Below are 25,845 nucleotides of genomic sequence, written 5' to 3'. Positions count from 1 at the left end.
TGCCTTGTGAGGTGGTGGAAAGGGGGCTGGGGAGTCTTTTTGCAGACCCTGAAGGACCTGGTGACTGGAAAATCTCTTCTTTGGAGGATGGTGGGGACAATTCATGGGAGGTTTTGCTGCAGCTTGGTAGCTGGGCCCCAGCATGTGGCTTGTGTGGCTGCCTGTGCTATTCTCTTATGTGACCTCTCTGGGGCTGAGCTACTCCCATGGGGATTGATCTGTATGTTCCCTGTCCCAGTCCTCCATATCCTGGATTTATCTGTCCACTGGTCCTGCCTGAGCCCTTAGCCAGGAGGGCAGGAGCTGTCCTTTGCCTTTGTTTGTGTTCCCTATTTCCCCCACCCTCTGCACCTCCCTCCATCAAAGCAACCAGAGATAGGAGGTTGGGGCTCTGCTTTTAAGTTGAATCTCTGCAGCTGAAATAAAATTGCATATATTTGCATAAGGAGCATCTCAATTAGCATATTTGTGGGTAAAGCTAAAAGGGCTGTTCATTTGGAAGTGAAAATGTGAGCGAAACATGGAAATGACTTCCAGCCCCCTTTGCAAGCAGCTTAATTAAATATTTCCTTAGTGTGTGAGCATGGATTTAGGAAGCTCTTGCTGTATATGTAATGGTGTGTGAAACCCCAGGGCAGGCAGGGGGACCTGGTCCTGCAAAGCCTTGTGTATCTTTGCACCCTGGGCTGCCCTCACCCTGTGCTCCCTCAGGTCCCCACACCTCCAAAGTGACAATTCTGCTGTAGGGTGAGAGTTTTGGCATACCAGGCTCTGCCACCAAGGATATCTTCTCTGGGAGGATTGGCTTTCCTGTCGTTTCCCAGGGGTAGAGGCAGAGAGGTAGCTGTGATTAGGAGGAGGATTGGGCTGGGCAGGGCTGCCTGCCTCCTGCCAGAGCTGTGTTCAGGGAAAGAGCCTGTCTTTGTTTAAATATAATTGCTTTGGGCCCGATCCTTTTGATGCTCTGATCAGTGAGGAGCAGGTATGAGCCTTCTAGGGTGAAAACCAGCGCTGCTGCTTTTTTCTTTTCTTCTTTTCTTCTTTTTTTCCTTTTTTTTTTTTTTTTTTTTTTTTTTTTTTTTTTTTTTTTTTTTTAAAGCCAGGCTGATTATTTTTACTGCCTTTTAGCTTATGCCTCAGCAGCTCTCCCATCTCCTCCTTGGGAGAACAGCTTGGGCTGCCCAGACATGCCTTCTGCAGACCCACCCAGTGAAGGCTCCTGTACTGAATGTGGGACCACGGCAGGGAGGGTTCAGCTCTTCCCTCCCCACAGGGGTGAAACCCCCAAAAGCCTCCCTGCAGCTGTGGGATGCCCTGTGCCTGCAGACAGGGATGCCTGGGAGGGGGTTAGCCAGGGAAGCTACCCAGGCTGTCGAGGTGCCACTCCTGTGAATGGCTGTGGGACTCTGTGTGTCCCCTCCTGCTTTGGGGAGAGTCACCAGCTCCCTGGGGCGGGTTTCATTGCTAAGAGGAATGGAAAGCAGAGCATCCCTGAACACACCCTGGAAAAGATGGGGAGAGGGGGGCAGGGGTGATCCCTGAGCACAAAGAGCCCTGAGAGGGGGCTGGGGGAGATGGAGGTGTCTGGGGCTGAGGAGGGTGGAAGGCACAGACACAACGCACGCGCGCTGTGCGGGGCTGGGGCTGGGGGAGGGAGGGAGGGGGTCACACACAACCTATTGTGAGCAGCTGAAAGGCCCTACAGTCCTGAAATGTTAATCTGACCCAACCTTTCCCCAGTTATAATTTTCCTCTCAGTGAGAATGCATTAATCTGGCCCTTTCTCCCCTGTTCCCCTGTGGTGCAGAGCCCTTGTTCTGCTGCCTCTTGCTAAAATTGCCTTTCAGTGAACCCAAATAAAGCTCCCAAAGTCTGGAGCTTGGCCCCTGCTGGAGTGGGGTGGTCAGGGTCAGCCTGCCAAGAGCTTCAGCTGGGACACAAATCCTGCAGTGCCTGAAGTCTGTATCCCCCCACCCTGCCATGGGCAAAGCCTGGGGGTTCAGGTTGTGCAGGCACCTCGCTCCCAGTGTGTGGCCCATACCCCAGGATAAAGGATCCTCTCCATGCATAGGAGCATCACCTAAGGATGCTGTCCTGCTGAAACACCCCAAGAAATGTCCCTGTGGACTCTGCCTTGATGCTGCCCTGACACTGCCCCTTCTCTCCCTGTGCAGCTGCCTGTCCTGTGTGAACGGCTCCTTCCCCTGCCACTGGTGCAAGTACCGCCACATCTGCACCCACAACGCTGCTGACTGCTCTTTCCTGGAGGGACGTGTCAAGCTCTCTGAGGTAAGACAGTGGAACTGCTCCCCTTGCATGTTCTGGTCCTGCCATGGCCCCTGCCCTCTGGGGGAGGGCTTAGAAGGCAGCAAACTCCTTCAGAAACCATTCCTGCTGCCTCTCCTGGGGTGCTGGGGCTGCCTGAGGAGCAGTGAGGGAGGAAAGGGAGATGCTGATGGGGAGAGGCTGTGTGGCTGTGGAGAGGCAGCTTGGGAAGTCGGCTGAAGCCCGGAGCACTTTAGGCTGAGTGAAAGGAAAAACAAAGGCAGAGACGCTAAAGCATTTTCCTTTGATGTTTGTGAGGGGAGCAAGCTTGAACTGTCATTGCAGAACAGCTTGTTTTTGGAGAGGAGAAGGTTGAAATCTGTAAAACAAACTGTTTTGCTGCACCTCATGCCTTCTTCATCTCAACTGCTTTGCTAAGGAAGATGTTCTTTTGTGGGGGTTCATCCTGTGCAGCATCCGTGCCACCCACTGGGGAAACCTACCATCAGCAGGGTGTTTGCAGGACAGCCTGCTGTCCCCAGCCTGTGGTGGCATTGCTGCCTGCTTGGCTTGGGTATGGAGGTCTGGCAAGCCACTGCTGGCTCTACAGTAAATGCTGATTTGGATCCTGAAGGGAGAGTTACGGGAAGGAAACTCTGTCCCTGTTCTGGAAGGGGGCTCCAGTTACCTTGTCTGGGTTTCCCATTGACTGTGCATGGCCCCAGTGGGAAGGGTCCTGCTGCCTCCAGGGAAATTTAGTAACCTGAGAAAGTTGGAAGAAGCTGTTTTCTCCTGTGCTGTGAAGAAATCCAGTGAGCAATGTGTCTGTCTCAGGCATTCCAGAAGCCTGCTGCTGAGGTCAGGCTTCCAGCCACCCCTGGCATTGCTTCTGCTAATGTGACACATGGTGTCCAGACCACTGGAACCCAGCAGTTGTCATCTGCCCATTCCCCTCACTGAGGCCATGGGGTCTGCCCCCTCCCTGCCAGGTGAACCCCAAAGCATCTGCCTGTACCCCACAGTGGTGGTGCCCTTGGGATGTGTGCAGCTCTCCCACAGACTGGCTGCTCAGGAACTCGTGTCACTCCCCAGTGTGAGCAGGGTGTCCCCCAGCAGACCTTTTGGCCACACTGGGAAATGGGCCATGCCTGGTTTGAGGTTTGGATCGCCTGGCTCAGCCTGTTTGCACATTGGTGTGGCTTCAGCAGTTCCCAGCAGGGCTGGTGAGGCACCCTCAGAGCAGCTGCAGCTGTGGGCTGTGTGACCAGGCTGGGATGAGACATCCTGTCCCCATCCCTGGCCGTGCTGGTCCCCAGCAGGGTGGTGTGGTGGGTGGGGGGCTCAGTGCCAGTCCCATGGCACCACCAGACTAGTTAATAGCAGACATCCAGCCCCATCCTCTCTGCAGGAAGGTTATTTTAAGCAGGATTTGGTCTGTCTGTGTTGGCTGGAGTGTGGTGGGCACTGGTCAGGAAGTGCACAGGCAGAGGGTAATTCTGTCTCTGCTCCTTCCCATGGGTAGTTCACCACAATTTCCTGGGTGGGAAAGTGGTTGTTTTGTAGGAAAGCAGAGTGACCTAGGGCACTCTGTCCTGGGCATGCCAGGAATGTTTGTCAGAATTTCTGGGGGTGGCAGGGCTGGAATGGGGCATGGGTAGGAGCCACCACTCACATAAATGTGCCTGGAAGCAGTGACAGCAGTCAGGATGTCCCTGTCCACTGGCTGTGGTAGCTTTAAAGCCTGGGCTCTGGAGATTGCCCTCCTCTGTGGCTTTGCTGGGGGGATGCAGGGCTGGGGAAGAGGTGATGAAGCAGCACAGGCTGCTGTTCATTTTTTTTCCACTCATGGTGTGCAGTGGTGGCCAAGGGATGGTCAGTGATGGACATTGGAGCATCCCATCCCAGAAGGCTGCTCCTCTGAGACAGCCCCTGCTAATGCAGAGCTGCTGTGGAGGGTGAAAGGCTCCTGATCTATGGGGAACAAGTGTGTTGGTTCAGATTAGGTAGGTTGAGCTTTTTTGTTGTTCATTCCCCATCAGTGGGAATGGCTGAGGACTTGGTGAGGAACCTCAAAACTGGGGTCAGGCCCAGTCCCAGACTGCCTTCATCCTATCTCTGCTGATGCACAGCCTTGCAGCTGGAGCTGGGACCTGCCAGAGAAACCCAAATGGCAGCATTTGCAATGTGATTCTAAAGCCAGACAAACCTGGACACTCATCCAGCTAGAAAAGTGGTTTTAATTGAGAAAATCTGAGTTGTGTGATGTTTGGGAATTTGTGTGAGCTGGGGCCTTGCTTTTCTGCTTATGCCATGCCTTCATGGCTGCCTCCTCCTGGGCCCTGGGGCTCTGCTGGGAGGGGCTATTTTTGGCAGGACACAGAGCTCTGTGGGCTGTGCAGCATTCCCAGGGGATGGAAGTGCTGGGCAGTGCCAGAGCAAGTTGTGTCAGCAGTTGGAATTGCTCGCAGGGGAAATGAGTTGTCCTTGTACCCCCACCCCTCCGGGCACCCTGGGCGCCCACCAGCACCAGGTGTTTCCTGTTTGGGCACAGGCTGACATTTTTGCTGGATGAGACAAACACTTCTGCTGGCAGATGTGGAGCGTGTGACATCATGGGGGATTGGGCTCAAACTGTGAATTGGCAGAATGAGCCCACCTGCCTGTGTGGGAGAGGGACACGTGGGCCTGCTGTGCTCCCTGGGCACATGCAAACAGCCATGGTGAGCCCAGCCTGGGGGGCAAGGCTTACCCACCAGCTGGGCTGTGGCAATAATTACTGAAAAAAGGAGATGGAAGTGTTGGAGAGTGAGCCAGGAGTTAACACATGCCAAGTGTGCGTGTGCCCCATAGGGAAGGCTTGTGCCACCCACGGGGTCCCCCTGCAATGTGGAGGAGATCAGGCAGGCAGGGGCTGCTTCCTCTGACAGCACTGCCAAGCTGGGAACTGGTGGGGAACAGCCACCATGCAGTCATGGGGACACTGCAGGGAAATGGCAACTGGCATGAGGTGTCTCCCACTGTGAGCTGAGCTGATTCTGGAAGTGGGGGAAAGCTGGAGCCCAACTTTGTACAGTGTGCTCACACTACTATTCTCTCAGCTTTTATTTTGTTTAGTGTGTTTTGGAGATAAATAGTTTCTGCCCTTGAAAATTGTGCTTTTGGGGAATAGAGACTTGTGAAGAAGAGAAAAACCAAAGAGTAAAAGTAGTTGGGATTTTCTGTCAAGATTTGCTAAATGAAACAGGTTTGTTTTCTTTTCTCTGCATTGTTTGAAAGTTAATTAATCATACCAGCTGAGATAAAGCTGGCACTTTGCAAGGTTCAGCCTGGCTTGCTGCAGGATGGCAGGAGGCAGCTGGGCAGCCCTGGTCACACATGGCTGCTGGTGGCCTTGGGACCAGAGCTGCCCCTGCAGCTGCACTGTGGCCATCAGAAGCTTTGTGAGAGCAGTGGAGCAGCTGCATCCACTGCATTTCTGTTTTTAAAGCAGCTCACCTGTTATTCCCTCTGGATGTTGTTTCAAGCCAGCACTCCCAGGAGTAGCTGCCCAGCTCAGCAAAGCTGGAGTGGGATTGCATCAGGCTGTTGTTGCCAAAGTGTTATGCACTGGGGCTGCAGAGCTGTTTTCCTGCCTGAGCTCATTTATTTTTGCTCCCCTGTGCTTTGCACACAAGAGTCACCAGCTCCCCTGGAGCAGCTGGGAGCCCATGGCTATTAAAAGTGGAGTGCTTTGGCCTCCCAGTGTCTCCTTCCCCAGGGGCTGGTAGGGAGGTGCTTTCCTCTCCAGCTCAGACTCAGCAGCATCCCCTGGCTGGAGTCACTCACTCCGGCTGTCTGCAGGCTGGGGTGGGGTGACACTGCTCCGAGCTGGTGCAGATAGAAGCAGCAGCAGCAAAATTTGCTGCAGAGCAGGTTCTCTGCCACACTGCAGAAGCACATTGCTGTATCAAAGAGGGAAAAGGCTTTTCTGTCTCCTGATGAAGGAAGGGGGATGGAGGCTGTAAGGGAACAGGAGGGCTGAGCAGGTAGCTTGACAATGCACAGTCTAGTGGGCATTGACTCTGAAGCCTACTGGCTGCAATGATGGCATGGAAGTCCATATTGTTACCCAAACACATGTTGCTGTTGCAGTGGTAGGTTACAGGTTCCTGAGATGGATCCTCTCCCCACCTCCCACCTAAATCAACCTGAGCTGTAGAAAGCACTCTACTGCCCTGCCAGCAGATTCCTCTGTGCTCTTCTTTCTTGTCATCAGGGCTTTGGGCAGAGCAGACATAGGATGCTGGTTTGGGGGTGCTGCACATGAGGATTTTCTCAAGCTCAGGGTGGCGTTTCTGCAGTGCATTGCCAGCCTGCCAGCCAGGAGGGGGTCACAGGGGTGCTGGGGGAGGCTGCACAGTGTTCCTGTCTCATCATCTGCTTCTTGTTGCCCTTGCAGGACTGCCCCCAGATCCTGCCTTCCACGCAGATCTACATCCCGGTGGGCGTGGTGAAGCCCATCACGCTGACGGCCAAGAACCTGCCGCAGCCGCAGTCGGGGCAGCGCAACTACGAGTGCATCTTCCACATCCCCGGCGGCAGCACGCGCGTCACGGCGCTGCGCTTCAACAGCACCAGCATCCAGTGCCAGAACACCTCGGTGAGCGCGCCTGCCGGGGCTCCCGCGCGGGGCTGGGCAGTCTGCTCTCCCGTGGGCAGCTAGCGGCGCTTTCTGCTGCTCCCCCACCTGCCTTGGGAGGCTGCTTGGGGTTGTTCCAGGCAGGATCAGTGCTGAAGCCACCAGGCTTTAGGAGCACTTCCAGGGAAATTGGGTTTGCAAAGCTGAAGAAAGTTGCCTGGACTGGAGCCAGCTGGGTCCAGATGTGCTGGAGCCCCCCTGGGACCAAGCTATCCCATTTTACAGCGGGAAGGAGGTAACACCTCTGTCCTAATGTGCACATGGAGCCCTCCACATGCAGCTGTGCCTGCCAGCTCTGAAAACACTTGCCCTCCTGCCCTGAAGCCCCTGTCCATTCCTGACTCCATCCCTGATCTGACCAGCAGCTGCCTCTTTTCCCTGCCTGCCTGCCCTCCATCCCGTGCTCCTTGCATCACTTCCTGCCTCTCTGTCCTTGCCCCCTGCAGCCCTGTCACTTCAGCTCACTCCTGCAGGCATCTCTGCCCTCTCCAGGCACCTTATCCCCTAAGTGGGAGGGGGTTTAGCAGCCCTGGGAGAGCTGTGTGTGTGCTGTGCACTAGGCCCATGAACAAAGCCACTCTGGGTGCTAATAGCCCCACTGGGAGCTGCTGTGTCTCAGCTCCTCAGTTGCTCACTGTGCTCTTCACCGACCTGCCCTCCCCCAAAAGGAGCCAGCCCCTCCCTTTGCTCTCCCATTTAATCCTTTTAAAATTTGTTTTTCATCTCTCATACTGTGAAAGCTCATTTGCAGCCTAACACCAGTGCTGATCCCTGCTCCCTTTGGTGGCACAAGTGACATTTAGAAGCCATTGAAGATGAGCACTGGCTCCCTCCCTCCTCCAGTGATCCCAGGGCTGCAGAGCCTTTGGACAGGAGGAGCATCCTGAGCCATTGCCTCCTGCCCTGGGCAGCAGTCCTGGGGGGATGCTGTGCAGCCAGTGCAGCCTCTTGCCAGGTCTCCTCTGCCTGGAGCTGGCAGCTGTCTCCTGCCCAGTTCTGTAGTGTGGGGTTTGGCTGAGTTTATTCCAAGGCAGTCTGGGACATGTGTGCTGCAGGGTGCTCCCTGTGGGGCAGTGCTGTGGCTGCACAGTGCTGACAGCAGCAGCCTGATGGCTCCTGTAGGGTGCTGGGGAGAGGTGCCTGTGCCAGAGGGGACCCTTTACATAAGGGAGGTGGAGCTTGCAGAGAGACTCTGAATGATGTGGGGACTCATTTCTCCTCAGTATGTTTCAACTTGTCAAGCAGGAGGGAGAGTCTAAAGCACAATGCATTCCCTGGGCTTCCCAAGGGATGATGTGGCTGCCAGAATTGGTGCCATGAGCTGCACAGCCTCTGCAGCTCTTATCCAAAGGGATAGGACAGCTGAAATCAGTGCCTTATCCTGGGCTGGCAGTGGTGGATGCTTCACCTGGGACTTGTCAGGAATGCCATGAAAACAGCACAGATTGTCAGAAGGGCATGTGTGTGGTGCTGTGAGGTGCACAGGGAACAGGTAGCAGCAGCTCCATGGGGCTGCAGGAGATGTGGCTTTTGGGTGCAGGGTGGCTTCACAAAGAGAAAAAGAGAGTTTTGGCTTGAAAGAAACTGCTTTGCTTTCAGGGTCTGCTCGCCTGCTTTAATGTTTGAGGGCATTGAGCCAGGCTGCATTATGGTGTGGGGGATTCAGATTCACACTTGTGTGATGTTTGTCTCCTTCCTGCCTTTTTGCAGTCCATCTGGCTGCTTGATAGTGCTTCAGGCTCTCCCAGCCATGGCCCAACGGCTTCTTCCATTGCACTTCATCCTTTGGGTTAGGATTTTGGTATGGAGAACACTGGCAAGTGGAGAAATAGGGAAAGGATGACATCTTCCCAGCCAACAAGTGAAGGATGGATGCCAAAGTAATTTAAGCACACAGTGTTTCCAGGAGTTCAGTGGGGTCTAAACAAGAGGTTAAATACCCTGTGGAATTACAGATGCTTTCCTGAATCACTGGTGAATGAAAGGCATAATAAGTCAAGCCCCTTAAAACTCTTTGTCTTTTGTTTTAGTGCTTGTCAAACTCCAATGACTTGTTAGCACTTTGAAGAAAAGACATCTTGGTTAAATATTCAGCAGTCCATTCATTAAGGTCTGAGTGTTGACTATAAACATAGTTTGAAACGCCCAATAGATCTCTGGCAAACTCAAGGGAGACCAGCTTGGTATTCCCCAGCATCCCAGGCCATAAACCAAGCCAAAAGAACTTTTTCTGCCTTGTCACTTTGGTCTCTTTCTGCTCTTCAAGGGGAAAGAAACACTAATAGTTTTCCACATGTATTGTAAAGATTCAAAAAGGAAAGACAAGCCTAACTAAGAAAATTAAGATCTTTGCCAATAAACTAATTTTTGCAAATTGACTGCTTTTAATCTTCTGGAAGCAGACTTTTCCAGGCTTGCTTTTTGCAGCAGAGGATGGAGAAATGGTCACCTGTGTTAATGCATAAGGTTGATGCCACTGAGATTCATTTTCCAAATATCCTTGTCTTTAACTATTCTTTCCCATCTGACATCCCTCCACGAGTTCATCTTCCTGATTGCTGCAAAAATTAAACAGTTTTGCACTTGAAAAGTGCCACAATTCCAAATCTGCACTAATGCTTATAACATTGGACTTGATCTGATTTAGTCTTGGCCTTTGCAAAATGGCTACAGGTGTCTCTTGCTGTCAAGGGTTTGGCTTTTTCTCCCTAAAATGTTCCTCTTAAGGCTGAAATAGCCCCAGAGCTGCTGTTTCCCTTTACATGTATAAATAGGAAGAACTCCTGATCTGCTTTTCATGAGCTTGTTGTCTCAGCACTTTAAATTAAGCGTAATGCCTCAGTTATTTTCCTTTCTAAAGTCCCACGTGGTGGGGAGCAGCTGTGTCACCTCCCTGGCTCCCTTTTGGTTCCTTTCTCACCAGTGCCCCTGGCATGGAGAGCCCACCTTGCCCATTCTTTCTGCTGGAGCTGTGGAGATTCCTGCCCTCTGGCTAGACTCAGGTTGGGACGTTCACCCCAGAGTGAGCATTCTTGCTGGGATAAAGTGATGTGGGTGCAGAGCAGGCTGGGCTGGCAGGGTGGGCACATGTGGGGTACCCCAGCGTGGATGCTGAAGCCCAGCCCCAGTTGTGGATGCCATGGAGTGAAGTAAGACCTCCCAGATTTATGTTTTCTGGGTATTTTTTGTTGCTGTAGAACCTGGGTGTTGCTCTGGCATATTCCCAGGGTCTCAGGTTCTCATACCATGCTGGATTTGAGGCAAGAGGAATCCAGGTGAAGAGGGTTGTGTGTGGTGGGGAGGAAAGGAGATCCACGTGAAAAGAGAAAAAAGAGATGCAGGATCAGAGGCTGAGCGTTACTGTCAAGTTGTGCTGTGTGCGGATGACGGTATTTTGCTCGGCCCAGGGTATATTTATAGAGGAACATAAATCATACACACATGCCCTGTTCTGAGCACTGCACACCTCCAGTATATGGATCTCTAATTAAGCAGCCATGGAGAGGGAAGCAGGATTGGAGCCCACAGCCCCAGCTCCCTTTGCCAACAAAGCCGCGCTCTCCGTCCTAGCGGTGCCTACATTTATCTTTCCTGCAGCAGTGTTTAAAGTGAAAAGGGAGTATCAGGAGAGTTTGATAGGATCCAATTAAATTCCAGCAGATAAAATAATGATGAATTGCAGTTGAGCCCTGGCGAGACGCGATGTACATTACTGCCGTCCCCGTAGTGCGGGGAAGGAGTTGAGGTCATCAACTACAGAAAAATAGGACACAGCTGCAGCCCAAGCTCTCCTCCAGAATTGCAGCCCAGGGGGATGGTGCATGTGGGAGTGAGGGGGGCTGCACAGGAAATTTGGATGTGTGGGTTTGCTTGCAGAGCAGCAGCCCCTCTGCTGCCTTCCCCAGGGATGGGCTGGGCACGTTGTGGCTGCAGGGGGATGGATGCCCTGTGGAAAGGGGTGTGGTGGCTGTGGGGCTGCCCTGCCTCCTCTGGCATGGGAAGGGCTAGTGCCTTGCCCAGTTGGCATGGCAATTTCAAGAGCATCCTGAAGGGCTTCTCAGTGAGATCTGCCCACAGATTTGGGGTGTTTCCTGCTAGCTGCAGCTGTGTCCCCTGTGTGGTTCCCTGGAGGCACCTTCTCTGAGTGCTGAATCTCTCATCCCAAGGGAAGCTGGGTAGCTCTCAGTGCCTGTTGCTGCTAGCTGGTGGGTGTGTGAGCAGGGGCTTCCTAGAATCAAAAGTGGGACTTTCAGGGCAGGTGACAGCCACAGCCCTTGCTGTGTGCAGGGCTGGTGGCATTCCCTGCATGGGGGCAGGGTGGATGTGAGAATCAGACATGTGAGGTCGGTGATTGTTACTTGGGAAGATGCCTGAGATAAGTTTTGGGTAAAGAGCCTTGAGAAAGGTTTAGTGTGGACTTCTCTTGCCTGAACTGCACCTCTGCAGGAGACCTTGCTGGGAAGACCAGTATCTAGCTGGGTGGGGCTGAAACATCCCCTGTCCTCTCTTCCACATTGGCCTTTAAGCTCTTCAGGGAGGGACAGGGAGGCTGGCTGGGTTAGGTAAGGAGCCAGGCAGTTCTCATCTCAGTTGCTGACTCACTTGATGGCATCTTTTCTCCCATCCCCTTCTGTGGGCCGTGCTGCATCAGAACACATCACTTTTGGGCACTGCTGGTTTGTTCTCAGGCTGTGCCTGTTGTTTTTTGCTCCCAGAGCAAACACCCCTTTCCCATAGTTCATCCTCATAGCAGTTACCAAGCCAAATCAATTTTTGGCACAGCTGGGGGTCCTGGGCACCTTTGTAGAGTGAAAGATGGTCTGGCAGCAAGACTGCCTGGGTAGGTGCACCCCTCACTCACACCCATGCTGGCCTGTTGTCCTGCTGCTCATCCCAGTGTGCTGCCAGCCACTGGGATTGATTAACTGGGAGGTTAATGACAGTTAAGTATTTAATGGATGTTTAATGCCATGTTAGCTCCAAACAGGGAGGAGCTAGTGTGATGGAACCTGTTGGCTGTCTGTGAGCTCTTTTTTGGCTCCCATAGGATGGACAGATTGGTAAGCACCCCCTGCCTGATCCCCACCAGTTGTGGGGCCTCCAGGGCTGGAAGGTGACTGCTGCTTTCCCTGGATGCTGCTGCCTCCCTGGCTGTGGCTGTGCCCTTGGGTGGAGAGGGCACTTTTGTGCTTACCTATGGCAAGGGCTGTTGTGAGGAGACCTTTCGGAAACACCTTTCAAAATACAAGATGCTTTGGAAATTAGAGAGGGATCTGATGGATCTCCAAGTCCCAGGAGGCCAAGCCTGGAGGCCCTGCAGCTGCAGCTCCTGCCTGTGTGCTGCCAAGTCCTCACTCCAGCTCCAGCATTCTACAGGGACCAGTATCCAAGTACAGTATTCAAGCCACAGACCCACTGCTGTCTCTGCAGGGCAGGTTAGAGGCTGCTGGCAGACATGCAGATGCAGAGGACACATTTTTCATTGATATCCATGTTCCCTTGGTGATCCCATGCTTTGAACACCAGCTGAGGCAACAGCTCCTGCTCTGCCACTTCCCTCCACACAGTCCTGTGCTCCTGCTGCTCCCCACTGCCTGCTCCAGCTCCCTGCCACAGCAGTCAGCATCCTCAGTACTGTGTCCTTTCCCACAGGGACACAGTCTCTCATGCAATTGTCCTCTTGCTGTCTCAGGACTGGTGCATGAAGAGTTAATGTTCTCCCTCCCTTTCCCCCTATTCTTCTTCCTCCAGCCCACCTCCCAGAAGAACTAATTTCCAAAAGCAGCCGGGGCAGAGAGATGCAAATAAGTGTTTTGGACAGCTGCAGGCTGGATGCTTTCCCAAGATGCCAGGGCCCCAAATGAGACATGTCAGAGTACAAATTGAAAATGCCAATTTCACTTACGCTGCCACGTGGCTCGTCACAGCTAAATTCTGCTCCAGCACTGCCACCACCCTCCCCAGCATGTGCTCCCTCCTGCTGCCAGGGAATGGTCTCTGCTCAGTGACAGGTCTGGCCAGCTCCTCGTTGTGGTTCTGCTGAGGATGTCCTTGGATGGAGTAGGATAGGGCAAGGTGAACAGATCTGGACTCCTAGCCAAGTTCTGGCTTCACCTTCCCAGGCCTGGTAACAGGAATGATGCTGAGGGACTCTGGTGGTAGATGGTGTGTGGTGGAGATGTGGTGAAGGTCATCTGAGAGGTGCCATGTCTGGGGGGTGATGGGGCTCTGCCTGTAGAGAGGAGATGGTGGTGGAGCTGTTGGATTTGCAGCTGGCTGTGTTATGTGTGACAGCTGCTGGGTATGGCTGCAGCCTTCCTCCCCAGGGAGGGCTGCATTCTGGGGTCCTCCACCCTGCATTTGCGTGGGGTGGCTTGTGGGCAAGGATCACCAACAAAAAGCTGAAATGGAGGACCAGGCTTGGCTCTCACTGGCACCCTGTAGCACTGAGGGAGGGGTGTGCTGCCTTAGCCAGGTCTCGTGTGCCCCATTTTGTGCCGTGTCTGATGCTGGACTGGTGATGCTGCTGTCTGGGAGACACTCAGCACAGCAGGGAGCAGCTTTGATGGCCAGGTGAGAAGGCTGAGATGTTGTTCTCCAGGGCACACTGGCCCCTCCATGGGCCCACCTGGGCCTTGTGGAGGGGCTGAGTAGAGCAGACCCACTGCAGAGGGTCCTGTGGGGGCAGCAGCTGAGGCAGTGCTGCAGGAGAGCTGAGGCCACCCCTCCTTGGTTCTGGGGCTGTGAAAGGTGGTGCTGGGGCTGGCTGGGGGGTGGCAGGGCTGTGGCCAGCCCGTGGCCTGGTGAAGCACTGCTGGTGCATCTGCTGCTCTCTAACAAACTCCAGCAACCCATGAATCATTCATTTAATCTCTCCTGACACGCCTGTCATTTTCTCAGGCGAGGAGCGGGGAATCTCTTGCCGAAGGAGGTCATTAGCTGTCAGGGATGCTTCCAAATGCCTTCCTGCCTCTGTATCGATTAAACCTCTCTGCCTGCATGCAGGGCTTTGCAGGGAATACTGATGGTGCTGCTCATGGGACTCATGTTGAGCTAGAGGAGAGGGGTCTGGGTGGGGAGAAGGCACTGGCAAGGCTGGAAGGAGAAGTGGAGGTGGATATGTCTGGACAGCAGCAAGTCCAAGGGCCTGAATTTTGGGTCCCCTAAAGCTGAGGGGTAGGATTCCCTGGTGTCACCTTCCTGCATGGAAACTCAGGGTTGTGGTTCCAGTCCTGAAGTGGAGTGCAGCCAATGTCCAAGCACAGTGTGGAGCTGGGAGTGGGGCATCTGGGGGTGTGGTGTGGAGGGGAGGAGTGCTCTCTCCAGACATATTTCTGAGGGCTGGTGTGGCACTGGAGTGGTCCTTGGCTCTGTCCTACACACTGCCATGTGGCCACAGCTTTATGTCATTTTGTTATGGGTGATAGGGCTGGAGGGGGCTGTGAGGGACATCCTCCCACTGGCTGTCAGGGGTGACTCTACTGAATCCACTCCTGTGATGTGCCCACCCTATCCTCCCCAAGCTTCACTAGTGATGACCATAACCCCAAATATATGGCTGAGCATCCCTGGTGTGGGGAGGGCATGGGGAAGGGCTTAGGAGCCTTGTGGGTAGAAGTACATCTGTGCTGCAGAAGCACCATCTGTTTCTTCCTCTTCCAGTAGCAGCAGCTTCAGACCTTTGAGTTGATGAGCTTTGGGTCTATTTACAAACCCTGTGTTTTGCTGCTTTATCTTTTTTTGTCAGTCCACCCCACTGGTTTCATGTGCTGTGACTGACACTTTGACGAGTGGCTGTCAGACCTGTTTGTTCCTAGCCAGCAGGTCCCAGCCAGGACCCCATCCCTCTCCTCTGGGCTGTGGGAGACATCCATGTAATGGGATTGCGTGTCTCGCTATGCCACTCACCACCGGGACATTTTGCCTCAATAATTAACAGGCTATGCCTCCTTCTGTTTCCTCCTGCAGTATTCCTACGAAGGGAATGACATCAGTGACCTGCCCGTCAACTTGTCTGTGGTCTGGAACGGGAACTTTGTCATTGACAACCCCCAGAACATCCAGGGTGAGTGAGGGGCGGGATGGGATGGGATGGGATGGGATGGGATGGGATGGGATGGGATGGGATGGGATGGGATGGGATGGGATGGGCCCTGGCCCAGTGCCCCCTCAGCCTCCAGCCCACCCTGGCTCTGACCATATTTTGCACCAGTGCTTTGATGGGTGTCTAAACAAGAGGCTTTTTCCAAGAAGCTTTGGGAGACACCATACTTTGGTGTTGAGTCCAGGGTGCAGCTGGCTCCCGCCTGTGTGGGTTTGTCCCTCTGGGAGTTGGTGCCTTTCCCCCCAAGCCGTTCCCGTGGCTGGGGCCCGTGCTGACCCTGCCCCGTGCCGTTGCAGCCCACCTGTACAAGTGCTCGGCGCTGCGGGAGAGCTGCGGGCTGTGCCTCAAGGCCGACCCGCGCTTCGAGTGCGGCTGGTGCGTGTCGGAGCGGCGCTGCTCCCTGCGCCAGCACTGCCTGGCCCCCGACGGCGGCTGGATGCACGCCAGCAGCGGCAGCAGCCGCTGCACCGACCCCAAGATCACCAAGGTAGGTGGGGACGGCGGTGGCGGTGCCCTGTGCTGGGGGATGGAGCTGGGGTGTGGTGGGGCTCTCCATGGCAGCTCGCAGCAGCCAGATCTACTCAGTGTTTAATACTTGAGTGTTCCTTCATTTCCAAGGCTAAAATCCTCTCTCCACCACCCCCATGCACGGGGCTTTCTGGCTCTTTTCCAAAATTCCAACCCCTCCTGCACATGACTGAGGGATCCAGGAAAGCTCTAGGTTGCTCTTGTGTTGCCGTGTGCACTGGGGCCAGTAGTTCATCATCATCATCCCATTTCCCTGACAGCTTTTATGACCTTTGCTTATAAGATTGTGTATATTAATATTCACATGCCTGTTGGGCTGGGATCCAGGTCACAAGGAGAGACTGTGGGTATTTCAGCTGGATGCCTTCTGCTAACCCACGCTGGCCGGGCCTCGGTGGTGTTAATTACTGGAGTCTTAGCACAGGATCTGATCTGTTTGGGTTTCAGTGCCTTATCTGATGGAGGCTGGAAATGAGAGTCCTGGCTTTTCCCAGTGCGTGCTGCCTGTCTCTCACATGGATGGGCCCTGCAGTGTGCTGGGTGGCAGCCATGTGGAGAGAGGGGGGAACAGCTCTGCCCTGCCTGCAAAGAGCCCTGCCTGCAAGAAGTACTGCCTGCAGAGTTGCCTGGGGCTGGTGGGGTGCCAGCAGGAGAAGGGATCCATTCCTGAGGAAGTGGGATCAAGCCTCAGATCCTGGATCCCTAAATGGAGCTCTGCTGTTGTGTGCAGGGCTCCCTGTCAACTTCCCACTGTGCTCAGGCTGAACTATCCAAATCTGGACTCCTAGGGATGATGGGAGTGGAGAATACTGTGGGGCAGTTCATGGCCTTGCTGTAGGCTGTGCCCTGGTCCTCTTGTGTCCAGGTGACCAGGGCTGCAGGCATTTACACACAGCAGCTTCCCAGCAGCTGATGGTGCCCAGCATTGGTAACAGCAGTTGGTCCAGAGCTGATGGTAACAGCTCTCCCACCCTGAATCATTATGAAATTTTTCAGTAATTGCAGGTGCAGCAGGAGCAGATCTGTTAGCAGGTGGGCTTGACCTTGGCACTGCTCTGTGTTAGTGCCCTGGGAGGTGGCAGTCAGTGTGCATGTGCAGTCACTGTCAGTGTGATGCTGCTCCTGTTGCCTGCTGCCTCCCACTACCCCAGTCCCACATCTGGGCTGTGGGCATGCTTGCAAATGGTCCAGATAAAAGCCCAGTGCAGAGAGGGCAGCATAGGCTGATGAGGGAGAAGAGTCTCCTACAGTGGTTTCATGGGGAGGTGGAGCCTCCTTCCTGCCCAGCTCACTGGAGTGCAGGTGTCTTTATGGATGGTGGGGCTAGCCTGGGAGATGACCATGATTCTTCAACCTGAGGGTGAAGAATCACTGTTCAGTGGTGGGGACAAACCTCTTCCAGAGCTCTGTGGTGTCTTGGCTAGTGCTCAATGTGACCCTCAGAGTGACATCCTTTCCCTTGGGAAGGGGGTACCCCTTGGCCTCTGCACCTCCTGGCCGTGCTGTGGCCACGGGAGCTGACAGCAAGCCAGCTGCCTGTACCCTCTGGAGCTGTTGGCTTGTTGATGTAAAAGGACCCTATGAAACCAATTAGGAGAAAAGCAGCATTGTTTGTTGGGGCCAGGGGTCCGGAGGTGGAGAGGGAAAGGGGGGGTTGAGCAGCTATTGCTCTCCTTGGCAGTTCCCCCCTCCCACACACCTTGTTTAGCTGTGACCTGCCTGTGCTGGTGGCCAACGATGTCATTTCATTCCCGGCTCCTCCGTCCCCCAGCGCGTGGCCCTTGTCAGCTTTGCTGCGGAGGAGGAGGAGCCGAACATGCCAGAGCAGCTTTTAACACTCATTTGGAAACACCAAACAAACAGCAGCTCCTTGCCAGCTGCCCCAGCAGAGCTTTTCTTAAGGGGAAGACCCAACCTGATGCTGGCTGCAGCTGCTAGAACGAGCTCCAGTCCCAGACTTGGGCAGGAACTCAACAAGGTTTAGGCAAACAGTGGTTCCCCACAGCCCCAGAGGGTTTTTTTGCTGTGTAAATAGTGAGCTGTGACTGCCCAGCATGACCCAGGGCTCAGGCACCAGTCCTGGCTCTGCTGCTGGCCTGGGACACATCCTGCAGGATGTTTGTGTGGAAGGGGCCTGGGTGCTCTTGTCTGAGTTCACATGTGCTGAATGTCATCAGCCCAGTGTGAATCCAGAGGGTGGAAGTTAATCCCAGTGGCAATGGCTGTAGTGGGACTGTGCAGAAGCAGCCCCTGGCTCCATGCAGTCCATCAGGGTTGATGATGTGGACAGTGTCCACTGCTGCATGTTTCCCACCCTAAGCTCATCCACTTTGCTTGCTGTGGAGATGATGTTCAGGAATGAGCCCTTCATGAGGAGGAGGAGGATCCATCTGGCTCAGGCCCCAGGGCTGCAGCTGCTCAGATTTGCCAAGAATGGAAAGAGCTTACACGTGCTTGGTTGTGGCTTGAACCTATCCAGGAGCAGGGCTTAGTGCAGGCAGAGGTGCCTGCCAGTGCCAGAGGGGATCTCAGCCAGGAGAGCAGAGGAGGCCATCACCTGCAACAGAACCATCCCTTCCCCTGGGTCAGGGTGTGATTTCTTCCTGGGCTGACCCAGTTTGCATTCCTCTCTTCCTCTCCTGCTGCCTGCAGCTGCCTTCTCTGCTGTGTCTTCATGGCCCTGGGGACCCAGCTGTATCCCAGGGCCCTCTCAGGGCATGCAGCTCTGCCATTCATCCCAGTTAGTGCTGCAGGTGCTTGACCTGGGGGCCAGCAATCTGATGTAAAACTGTCTGAAATTGCCTGGTTGGAGGCAGCGTCCCCACACACCTTGGAACAGGGCCCACACCTCTGTTCATCCCTCATTCTGCCACTGTCTGTCAGGCCACACCTGTCTGCTTTATTGGGCATCATCCTGGTAAATGAGGTGTGATGCTGTGGTGAGGTCCCCTCCCTTCCCAACTGGCCTCAGCAAAGGGTTTGCAGGTGAAGAGAAACACATTTTCCCCCCGCCTGCCATTTCACCTCTGCAGGGACCTGTTGGAGATGCTTTCTGTTTTGAGGACATCTTGGACATGGGAATCTCATCCCTGGGCACGTGGGACCTGGCCAAAAGCCAGGCACATCCAGGGGCTTCTTTGCCAGTTCAGCTGGAGCCATGGCTGATCCTGCCCTGTCTCCTTCAACTCTTGTGTCCTTGTCATGTAGGAGATGGCTGTGCCTGCAGCAGGGTGTCCACATCCCAGCCCTCTGCTTGGACACATCTCATATCTCCTGGCTTGTCCCTGGCAGCATTTTGTGGATACAGCTGTCACTGGGGAGGTCTTTTCTGCTCTGTGGGAAACTTACAGGTGTGCTGGCATTTGTCATCACCTGTCTGCTTCTTGTAACTCAGATTCTGCAGCTGCCTAGGCTGCAGCCTGCCCGAGTGAGGTGTCCCTGTGGCTCTGCATTCCTGTGACAGTCCATGCTCTCTCCTAGTTGTTCCCTGAGACTGGCCCCAGACAAGGAGGGACACGTCTGACCATCACTGGTGAGAACCTGGGCCTGAAGTTTGAAGATGTTCGCTGGGGTGTCCGAGTGGGCAAAGTGGTGTGCGTCCCCATCGAGAGCGAGTACATCAGTGCTGAGCAGTAAGTGCCTGGCGAGGGGAGGGTGTGCTCCAAACCACCTCAGCAGGGTTTGGGACAGCAGGGATGGTGTTCAGATGCTGCCTGTGGTTGCAAAAGACATAGAGCTGACTGGGCTGAACTGGGAGGGAAGTACCTGCTGATTATGATTGCTTTGGGAAGAGCTCAAAGGCTCTGTGGGCTGGCAGTGTCAGCTGCCACCACCTTGGTTTCTCATGGATCTGCTGGCACCTGAGACCTTTGCTTCACACAGGAAGTATCTTGGTGCCAGGACACTGAGAGTTTCTTGCTCTCATCTCTTAGGATTGTGTGTGAAATCGGAAATGCCAGCGTGAACAAGGTGCATGAGGCACGGGTTGAAGTGTGCATCCGTGACTGCACGCCCAGCTACCGGGCCATATCCCCCAAGACCTTCACCTTTGTGGTAAGCCCCATGCTGGGGACAGGTCTGTCACCTTGAAAGGGAGGTGATGCTGGGTGGTTTTGGGTGGTTTTCTGGCTGAGTTGGAAACGTTGCTATCGTTTTCCTGAGGGGTAGGCAGGAATTCTCTGGTTAGGCATTGAGTCATGATGATTGAATTTCTCCAAGGCTACACTGCTCTGCCTCCCCACTGTCCTGCTGGCACTGCCAGGCTTTAGTACTGTGCCTGGCTGCTGTCTCATAGGTCCCTCTCCTCTGTGGCCCTGTCACCTGGTTGAAGCTGCTTGGGGATGTGGGTTTCAGTTGCCACCTGTCTGACTCCTTTTCCTTTGACAGACGCCCACTTTCTCCCGTGTTGTCCCAGCCCGGGGCCCTCTCTCTGGTGGCACCTGGATCGCCATCGAAGGCACCCACCTCAACGCTGGCAGCAACGTGTCCGTGACCATCGGGGGACGGCCCTGTGCTTTTTCATGGTGAGGGCACACAGGGTGGTGGAGGATGGGCAACAGGCACCTTTGAAGGCAGTGGGACCCCCAGACAGAGCAGCAGCCTGGGCTGGGGAGCCAGGAGAGACCATGGGAGCCAAACCCCCTGGCTGGCCAAAGGCATCCCCTCTTGAAACCTCTTTGTGTCAGAGGCTGCAGGAAGAGCCCTAAGAACAGAGATTTTTCTCTAAAAGCACAAAGCCCTGAGGCATGAAGTGGATAATTTTTAGATTAGGGATGATAATGGAGCGGCTCTTTAAATATTTTCCTGCGGTAATTACTGGTTATCAGCCCTAATCGCTGCTGTTTGCAGCCGCCGCACGATGGGAACGCTCAGGAGCTACTCAGTCGTTCCCGGCTGCCTTTTGTTTCATTTCTTGGATTTGTGTTTTTTCTTTTTTTCCTCCTTTCTCTCTTCACCCCCCAGCTGTTTCAGAAGGGCAGAGGGGCTGGGGCAGGGGGTTCCCAGGCAGCCCTGGCCCCGCTGCTGCCCAGGCACTGACAGGCTGTGTGTTTCTGCCCCAGGAGAAGCGCCCGTGAGATTCGGTGCAGGACGCCCCCAGGGCACACCCCCGGCGGCGCCCCCATCCTCATCAACATCAACCGGGCAGAGCTGAGCAACCCAGAGGTGAAGTACAACTACACAGAGGACCCCACCATCCAGAAGATTGATCCTGAATGGAGCATCAACAGGTGAGCTGCAAGGAGCTGGCGGGATGCGTGGGGGACTGTTTCCCATACGGATTTCCCCCTCCTGATGGGCACATCTCATTGCTGTGATAACTGCCAGGCTGCACTCCAGAGATGTGGCAAGAGGAGTGTGAGCAATGGCTTGGCACCAGGGCCCTGCTAACTCCTGGCCTACAGTGCTCATCCTGGCAGGGGGCAAGAGCAGAGAGTGCTTTGGATTCTGCTTAATTTCAGCTTGACATTTGGCGGCGGCAAATAAAATTAAAATATTTCCCATCGGGGGATTTTTTGAAATGTTTACATATTTTTCTAAAAGGTTTGAATTGGCTGGAGAGAAGGCGAAGGAATCCATTAAGAGCTAGTGCCAAGGGAAACCTTCCCCAGGCTGTTGATGAGGAGCAAGCTCCCCAGAGGCATGGCCAAAGTCTCCAGGACCATGGGGCTTTTAACACCAAGTCATGGGGAAAAGCTGGCAGAGTTCAGCCTCTCCTGTCACCCACTGCCTCTGAGGTGGAGAAGGGGTGGCAGAGAGGAGCTTGTACTTCTTGGGATGCTGTCCTCTTGTGAATGCTTAGTTGACTTTAGTTTGGGAGCCATCTTCAGACCCTAAACCTGCACACAGAGTGGGTTGTCAGTGTTAATTATCAGGTTTTATGTCTCTAGTTGGCCCTTGGGTCATCTGAAATGATTTGACATTGGTGCACGGTCCTGTCAGCCGTGCAATATACGGGTGGGATAAGAAATCCCTGGGGCATGGGTGGCTCAGCCAGGCTGGGGCAGATGGGCATCTGTCTGGAGATGATGACTGCTTCCATCCTACAGCAGGGGGTCAGTGCCAAGCTGCCTTTCCTAACACATTGTCTCCATGTCTCTAGCGGTGGGACACTGCTGACTGTGACTGGCACCAACCTGGCCACCATCAAAGAGCCCAGGATCCGGGCCAAGTACTGCAGCTCTGAAAGGGAGAATGTAAGTGGTGCTGGCTGGGGCTGGGGGCAGAGCACAAAGAGGGATGCTGTCTGTGTGCAATGCAGGGCAGACAGTGCACCCATTTCCCTTCAGGTGTGATGGTCTGGAGAGGCTGAGGTCTGGGGGTTGCTGCCCCAAAGAGAGGCACCAATCTCTCTGCAGAGCCTCCAGCCAGGTGCTTTCAGGAGAGGGTTGAGATCTCAGCGTTCAAAACTGATGGGAGGTTTCTGGGACATCTATATTGACAGAAAGAGCCCATCCCCAGTGACATCTTGCCTGCTACCCTTTGCACATCCATTGCAGACAGGAGCCTGTCTCTGGCCTGGGGTGGGATGTGACAACTGTTGTTAGAACAGAACAGATTCCAAATCTACACCCTGTGTCCAGAGCCGCTGCTTTCAGGAGATCCTTGTGGGGTCTGGTCCTGACCACCTTGTTGGGAGTGTGTCTGACCTCGTTCTGTGCCTCCTGCAGAACTGCACTGTCTACAATGACACCACCATGGTGTGCTACGCTCCCTCCATTGACAACCCTGTGCGCAGCCCTCCGGAGCTTGGCGACCGCCCGGACGAGATCGGCTTTGTCATGGATAACGTGCAGGCCCTGCTCATCATCAACACCACCAATTTCGTCTACTACCCAGACCCTGTCTTTGAGCCACTCAGCCCCACAGGGATGCTGGAGCTGAAGCCCAGCTCTCCCCTCATCCTCAAGGTAAAGAGTCTGCACCTGGGGACAGAGGTAGGGACATATCCCTCTGCGGAGATGGCATTTCTTCTCTCCTGGAGCAAAGATTTTGCCATGTATTGGGCTTTTTAAGCATTCCCCATTGCACTAGAACTGACAGTCTCTTTCCTTGTTCCCTCAAAGGGCAGGAACCTGCTCCCACCAGCTGCTGGCAACTCCCGCCTCAACTACACGGTGCTGATCGGAGACACTCCCTGCACCCTCACGGTCTCTGAGACACAGCTGCTCTGCGAGTCCCCCAACCTCACTGGCCAGCACAAAGTCACAGTAAGTGCTGACACTGGTGCCTTTGCTTCTTATGCTTTATGTATCTCAAAATTCCAGTCTTTATCCCAGCACCAGCCCTGCTGTGTGCTCGTGTTTGAATGAGGACCAGATAGTAGATGTACATGCAGGAGCGTCCTCAGGAGCCATCTTCCTGCTCTCTAGGTGTCCATCTTCCTAATTACATGTTTGGTAGGACCAAATACTTTGTCACCCTGCTGCACACTCAGCTTGGTGCTACTGTGCCCTGGCTGGTGCTAGGTGCAAGGCAGGGGGGATTCCCACCTCTCCCCCTCAGTGTTGGCACATGCTGCAAGGCAGGCTCCTTTGTTTGTGGGCTTGTAGTGCAGCAGTGCTCGCGCTCCAGGACTCTGCCATGTTAAAAGGGACCCAGCACAGTCCTCCCCAGGCTCCCTGTCTGTGGGGAAACTCCCTTTACATCCCATCTGTTACTGTAACGTTGTCTGAATGAGACATCAAACTCTCTGCCTGCTCCACGTGCACAGGCAGCGTGTGTGCTGCATGCCATTAAAGCTCCTTGAGCTGCTCCAGACCAGTCCCTGCCATTCCTGCGTTTGTCCACATCGCTCCAGTGTCATGCCCCAGTCCCCAGCACGGTGGGCACACAGGGAGGGCTGCCTGTGGCACCTACTCCCTGACAGCAGGCCCGTTTTTTCCCTGGCGTGGTGCAGATCAAGGCTGGAGGGTTCGAGTTCTCTCCGGGGACGCTGCAGATCTACTCAGACAGCCTGCTGACGCTGCCCGCCATCATCGGCATCGGCGGCGGTGGCGGCTTGCTCCTGCTCATCATCATCATCGTCCTCATCGCCTACAAGCGCAAGTCCCGCGACGCTGACCGCACCCTGAAGCGCCTGCAGCTGCAGATGGACAACCTGGAGTCCCGGGTGGCCCTGGAGTGCAAAGAGGGTGAGGGATCCCTTTGCTATCAGCGTGGGGGTCTTTGGGTGGCTCTTACTGCTCCAAGCTCGGTGTGCTCCTACCCTTTCCTTACTTTCAGAGAGGGAATGGGAATGGGCAAAGCTGCTTTGTCAGTGGAAGTGAACTCATTTTGGGTGGATTTAGGGGACATTTCCAGTTAAGAAGTTCTTCTCCATTTCTCCAAATGGGAGAAAAGACAGCAAGCAGGGTAGCGAAGGCTTCCTGTGAGTGGGCAGTGGATCTCTCATTATGTGACAGACAGATGCTGTGAAATTGGACAGAATTCCTTGTATGATACTGCTGATAAAACCTAATTGCCCATTATCCCCCTGAGCTGGCTCCAGAGGCCCCGACCCTGCCAGCCACAGTCACAACCAGCCCGGACACTCGAATGAAGCAGGCACCGAAAACAAGATAATAAAAAGGGGAAAGAAAGACAAACCTTTGCTCCCCCAAGTCCCCATCCCTCCACATGCCTGTGGATGGCACTGGTGACAGGGAGAGGGGAGGGAGCTGGTGAAGGGGATGGTGTCTTGTCTTCCACAGCTGGCAGATAAAAGGATCTGCTTTTAATTAAAAGGCACAATCTCTTCCCTGCCTTTTCTCTTTTCTAGTCCCGCTAGTTACAGATAAGATAGCACGCCTTTCAAGCTGACGGTTTGTTTTTTCTCATCAGGCTGACGAGCCTGCAGTCCTCTGCCTGGCTTTCAGCTCCCTTTAAAGTGCTGTTAATTTGATTTTTCTGAGGGTTTTCTCCCCCCACCCCAACCCCCTTCCCTGGTGCATTTCCAGGACTCTACTCCCATCAGCTTTTCCCTGTAGGTGCAATTAAAGGTTCAGGACCCCCCTGGATCATGTTCCCCTGGCAGTCACAGCTGCCTCTGCTGGGATCGGGAGGTTCTGGGGTGGGTGTGTTCAAGCTCTTCTCTTAAGTAGTATTTAGGTCAAAAAGAAATGAGGGCAATCTTGTGGTTTAGGCTAACGTTTTCCCCAAGAAGCTCTGTTTTTGTTCAAACCTTGCTCTTCCCCCCTTCCCCCAGCATCCCTGGGAGGCTGCAAGTGCTGGGCAGGGGGGATTTGGCCCCCCTGGGACCTGGCAGTTCTGTTCCCAAATCTGCCACTTCATTTATTCTGGGGATGTCATCTCCACACTCTGCAGCTCAATTTCTCCATCTGTGTGGGGACAGCAATCACAGCCTGCCAAGGAGAGGAATGCTGAGAATATTCATGCCTTGGGGAGGGTCCACCCGTGGGGTGCCGGGGTGTGATGAGGGGCTGAGTGCCAATGCTGTGTGCTGAGACTCCAGGATGTGTTGTTTAATTCTGCTTTTCCCATCCAGCCTTTGCTGAGCTGCAGACAGACATCAACGAGCTGACCAACGACCTGGATGGGGCTGGCATCCCCTTTCTGGATTACCGCACCTACGCCATGCGGGTTCTCTTCCCGGGGATAGAAGACCACCCTGTGCTGAAAGAGATGGAGGTGTGGGTCTGTCTGTCTGTCTGTCTCTGTAGTGCTTCACATTGGGGATGTGCCCCTGCACGAGCCCCTGTGCCCCCAGGCTGGAGAGATGCTGTGGTTGGATGCTGGCCCGGCGTGGTGCGTCTCTCCGCGTGGCAGCCGGCGCGGATGTGGACTGGCTGCCAAATGGTTACTGTGCTCTCTGACATTAATATCAATATTTATATTAATATCATTGCTGCTGTCATTTTCTACAGCACTTGCTTTATTCAATTGGGTTTGTTTGATGCCTGACCGGTCGCTTGCTTTTAGCAGGGTTGTCTGACATCGCCTGCTTGCTTGGCTCCATTTCCCCATGCAGAACCCATCCTTGGCACCCTTCCTCTGCTCCCCAAACCAGCTCCTTCTCTTCTCCTGGCCTCCCCACCTCTGTATAATTTAGTGCATGCAATTGCACAGCAATTGCTTCTCGTGTGCTGGGCTGCTGGGGCCACTCTTGATTAGAGGAAGGAGGGGGGTGACCTTCGCTTCCCCTCACTGCTAACCCAGCACAGTAATTAATGTCGACGTGGGCTTCACAATGTATTTAGGAGAAGTAATTGGCTCTGGTGCAAGATGCACGGTCACTAATTACAACACAACAAGCTCTTACCAACTGCAAGTG

General features: G+C 54.3%; 1 protein-coding gene across 2 annotated transcripts in view; it reads left to right on the top strand.

Moving 5' to 3' along the window:
- PLXNA1 (plexin A1) overlaps positions 1-25,845 on the top strand; it is a 112,050-nt gene that overhangs the window by 61,232 nt on the left and 24,973 nt on the right. For both annotated transcript variants that reach the window (XM_056501371.1, XM_056501372.1), the window contains exons 9-21: positions 2,175-2,289; positions 6,704-6,904; positions 14,912-15,008; positions 15,344-15,534; positions 19,056-19,207; positions 19,508-19,628; positions 19,962-20,098; positions 20,636-20,803; positions 21,676-21,769; positions 22,244-22,483; positions 22,640-22,783; positions 23,473-23,707; positions 25,060-25,202. In XM_056501371.1, coding sequence (XP_056357346.1) covers positions 2,175-2,289; positions 6,704-6,904; positions 14,912-15,008; positions 15,344-15,534; positions 19,056-19,207; positions 19,508-19,628; positions 19,962-20,098; positions 20,636-20,803; positions 21,676-21,769; positions 22,244-22,483; positions 22,640-22,783; positions 23,473-23,707; positions 25,060-25,202 — 2,038 coding nt within the window. The remainder of the gene's footprint in view (positions 1-2,174; positions 2,290-6,703; positions 6,905-14,911; positions 15,009-15,343; positions 15,535-19,055; positions 19,208-19,507; positions 19,629-19,961; positions 20,099-20,635; positions 20,804-21,675; positions 21,770-22,243; positions 22,484-22,639; positions 22,784-23,472; positions 23,708-25,059; positions 25,203-25,845) is intronic.

This window comes from Oenanthe melanoleuca, chromosome 12, assembly GCF_029582105.1.
Source record: "Oenanthe melanoleuca isolate GR-GAL-2019-014 chromosome 12, OMel1.0, whole genome shotgun sequence".
Lineage (NCBI taxonomy): Eukaryota > Metazoa > Chordata > Aves > Passeriformes > Muscicapidae > Oenanthe > Oenanthe melanoleuca.
This window is presented reverse-complemented; position numbering and strand designations above follow the sequence as displayed.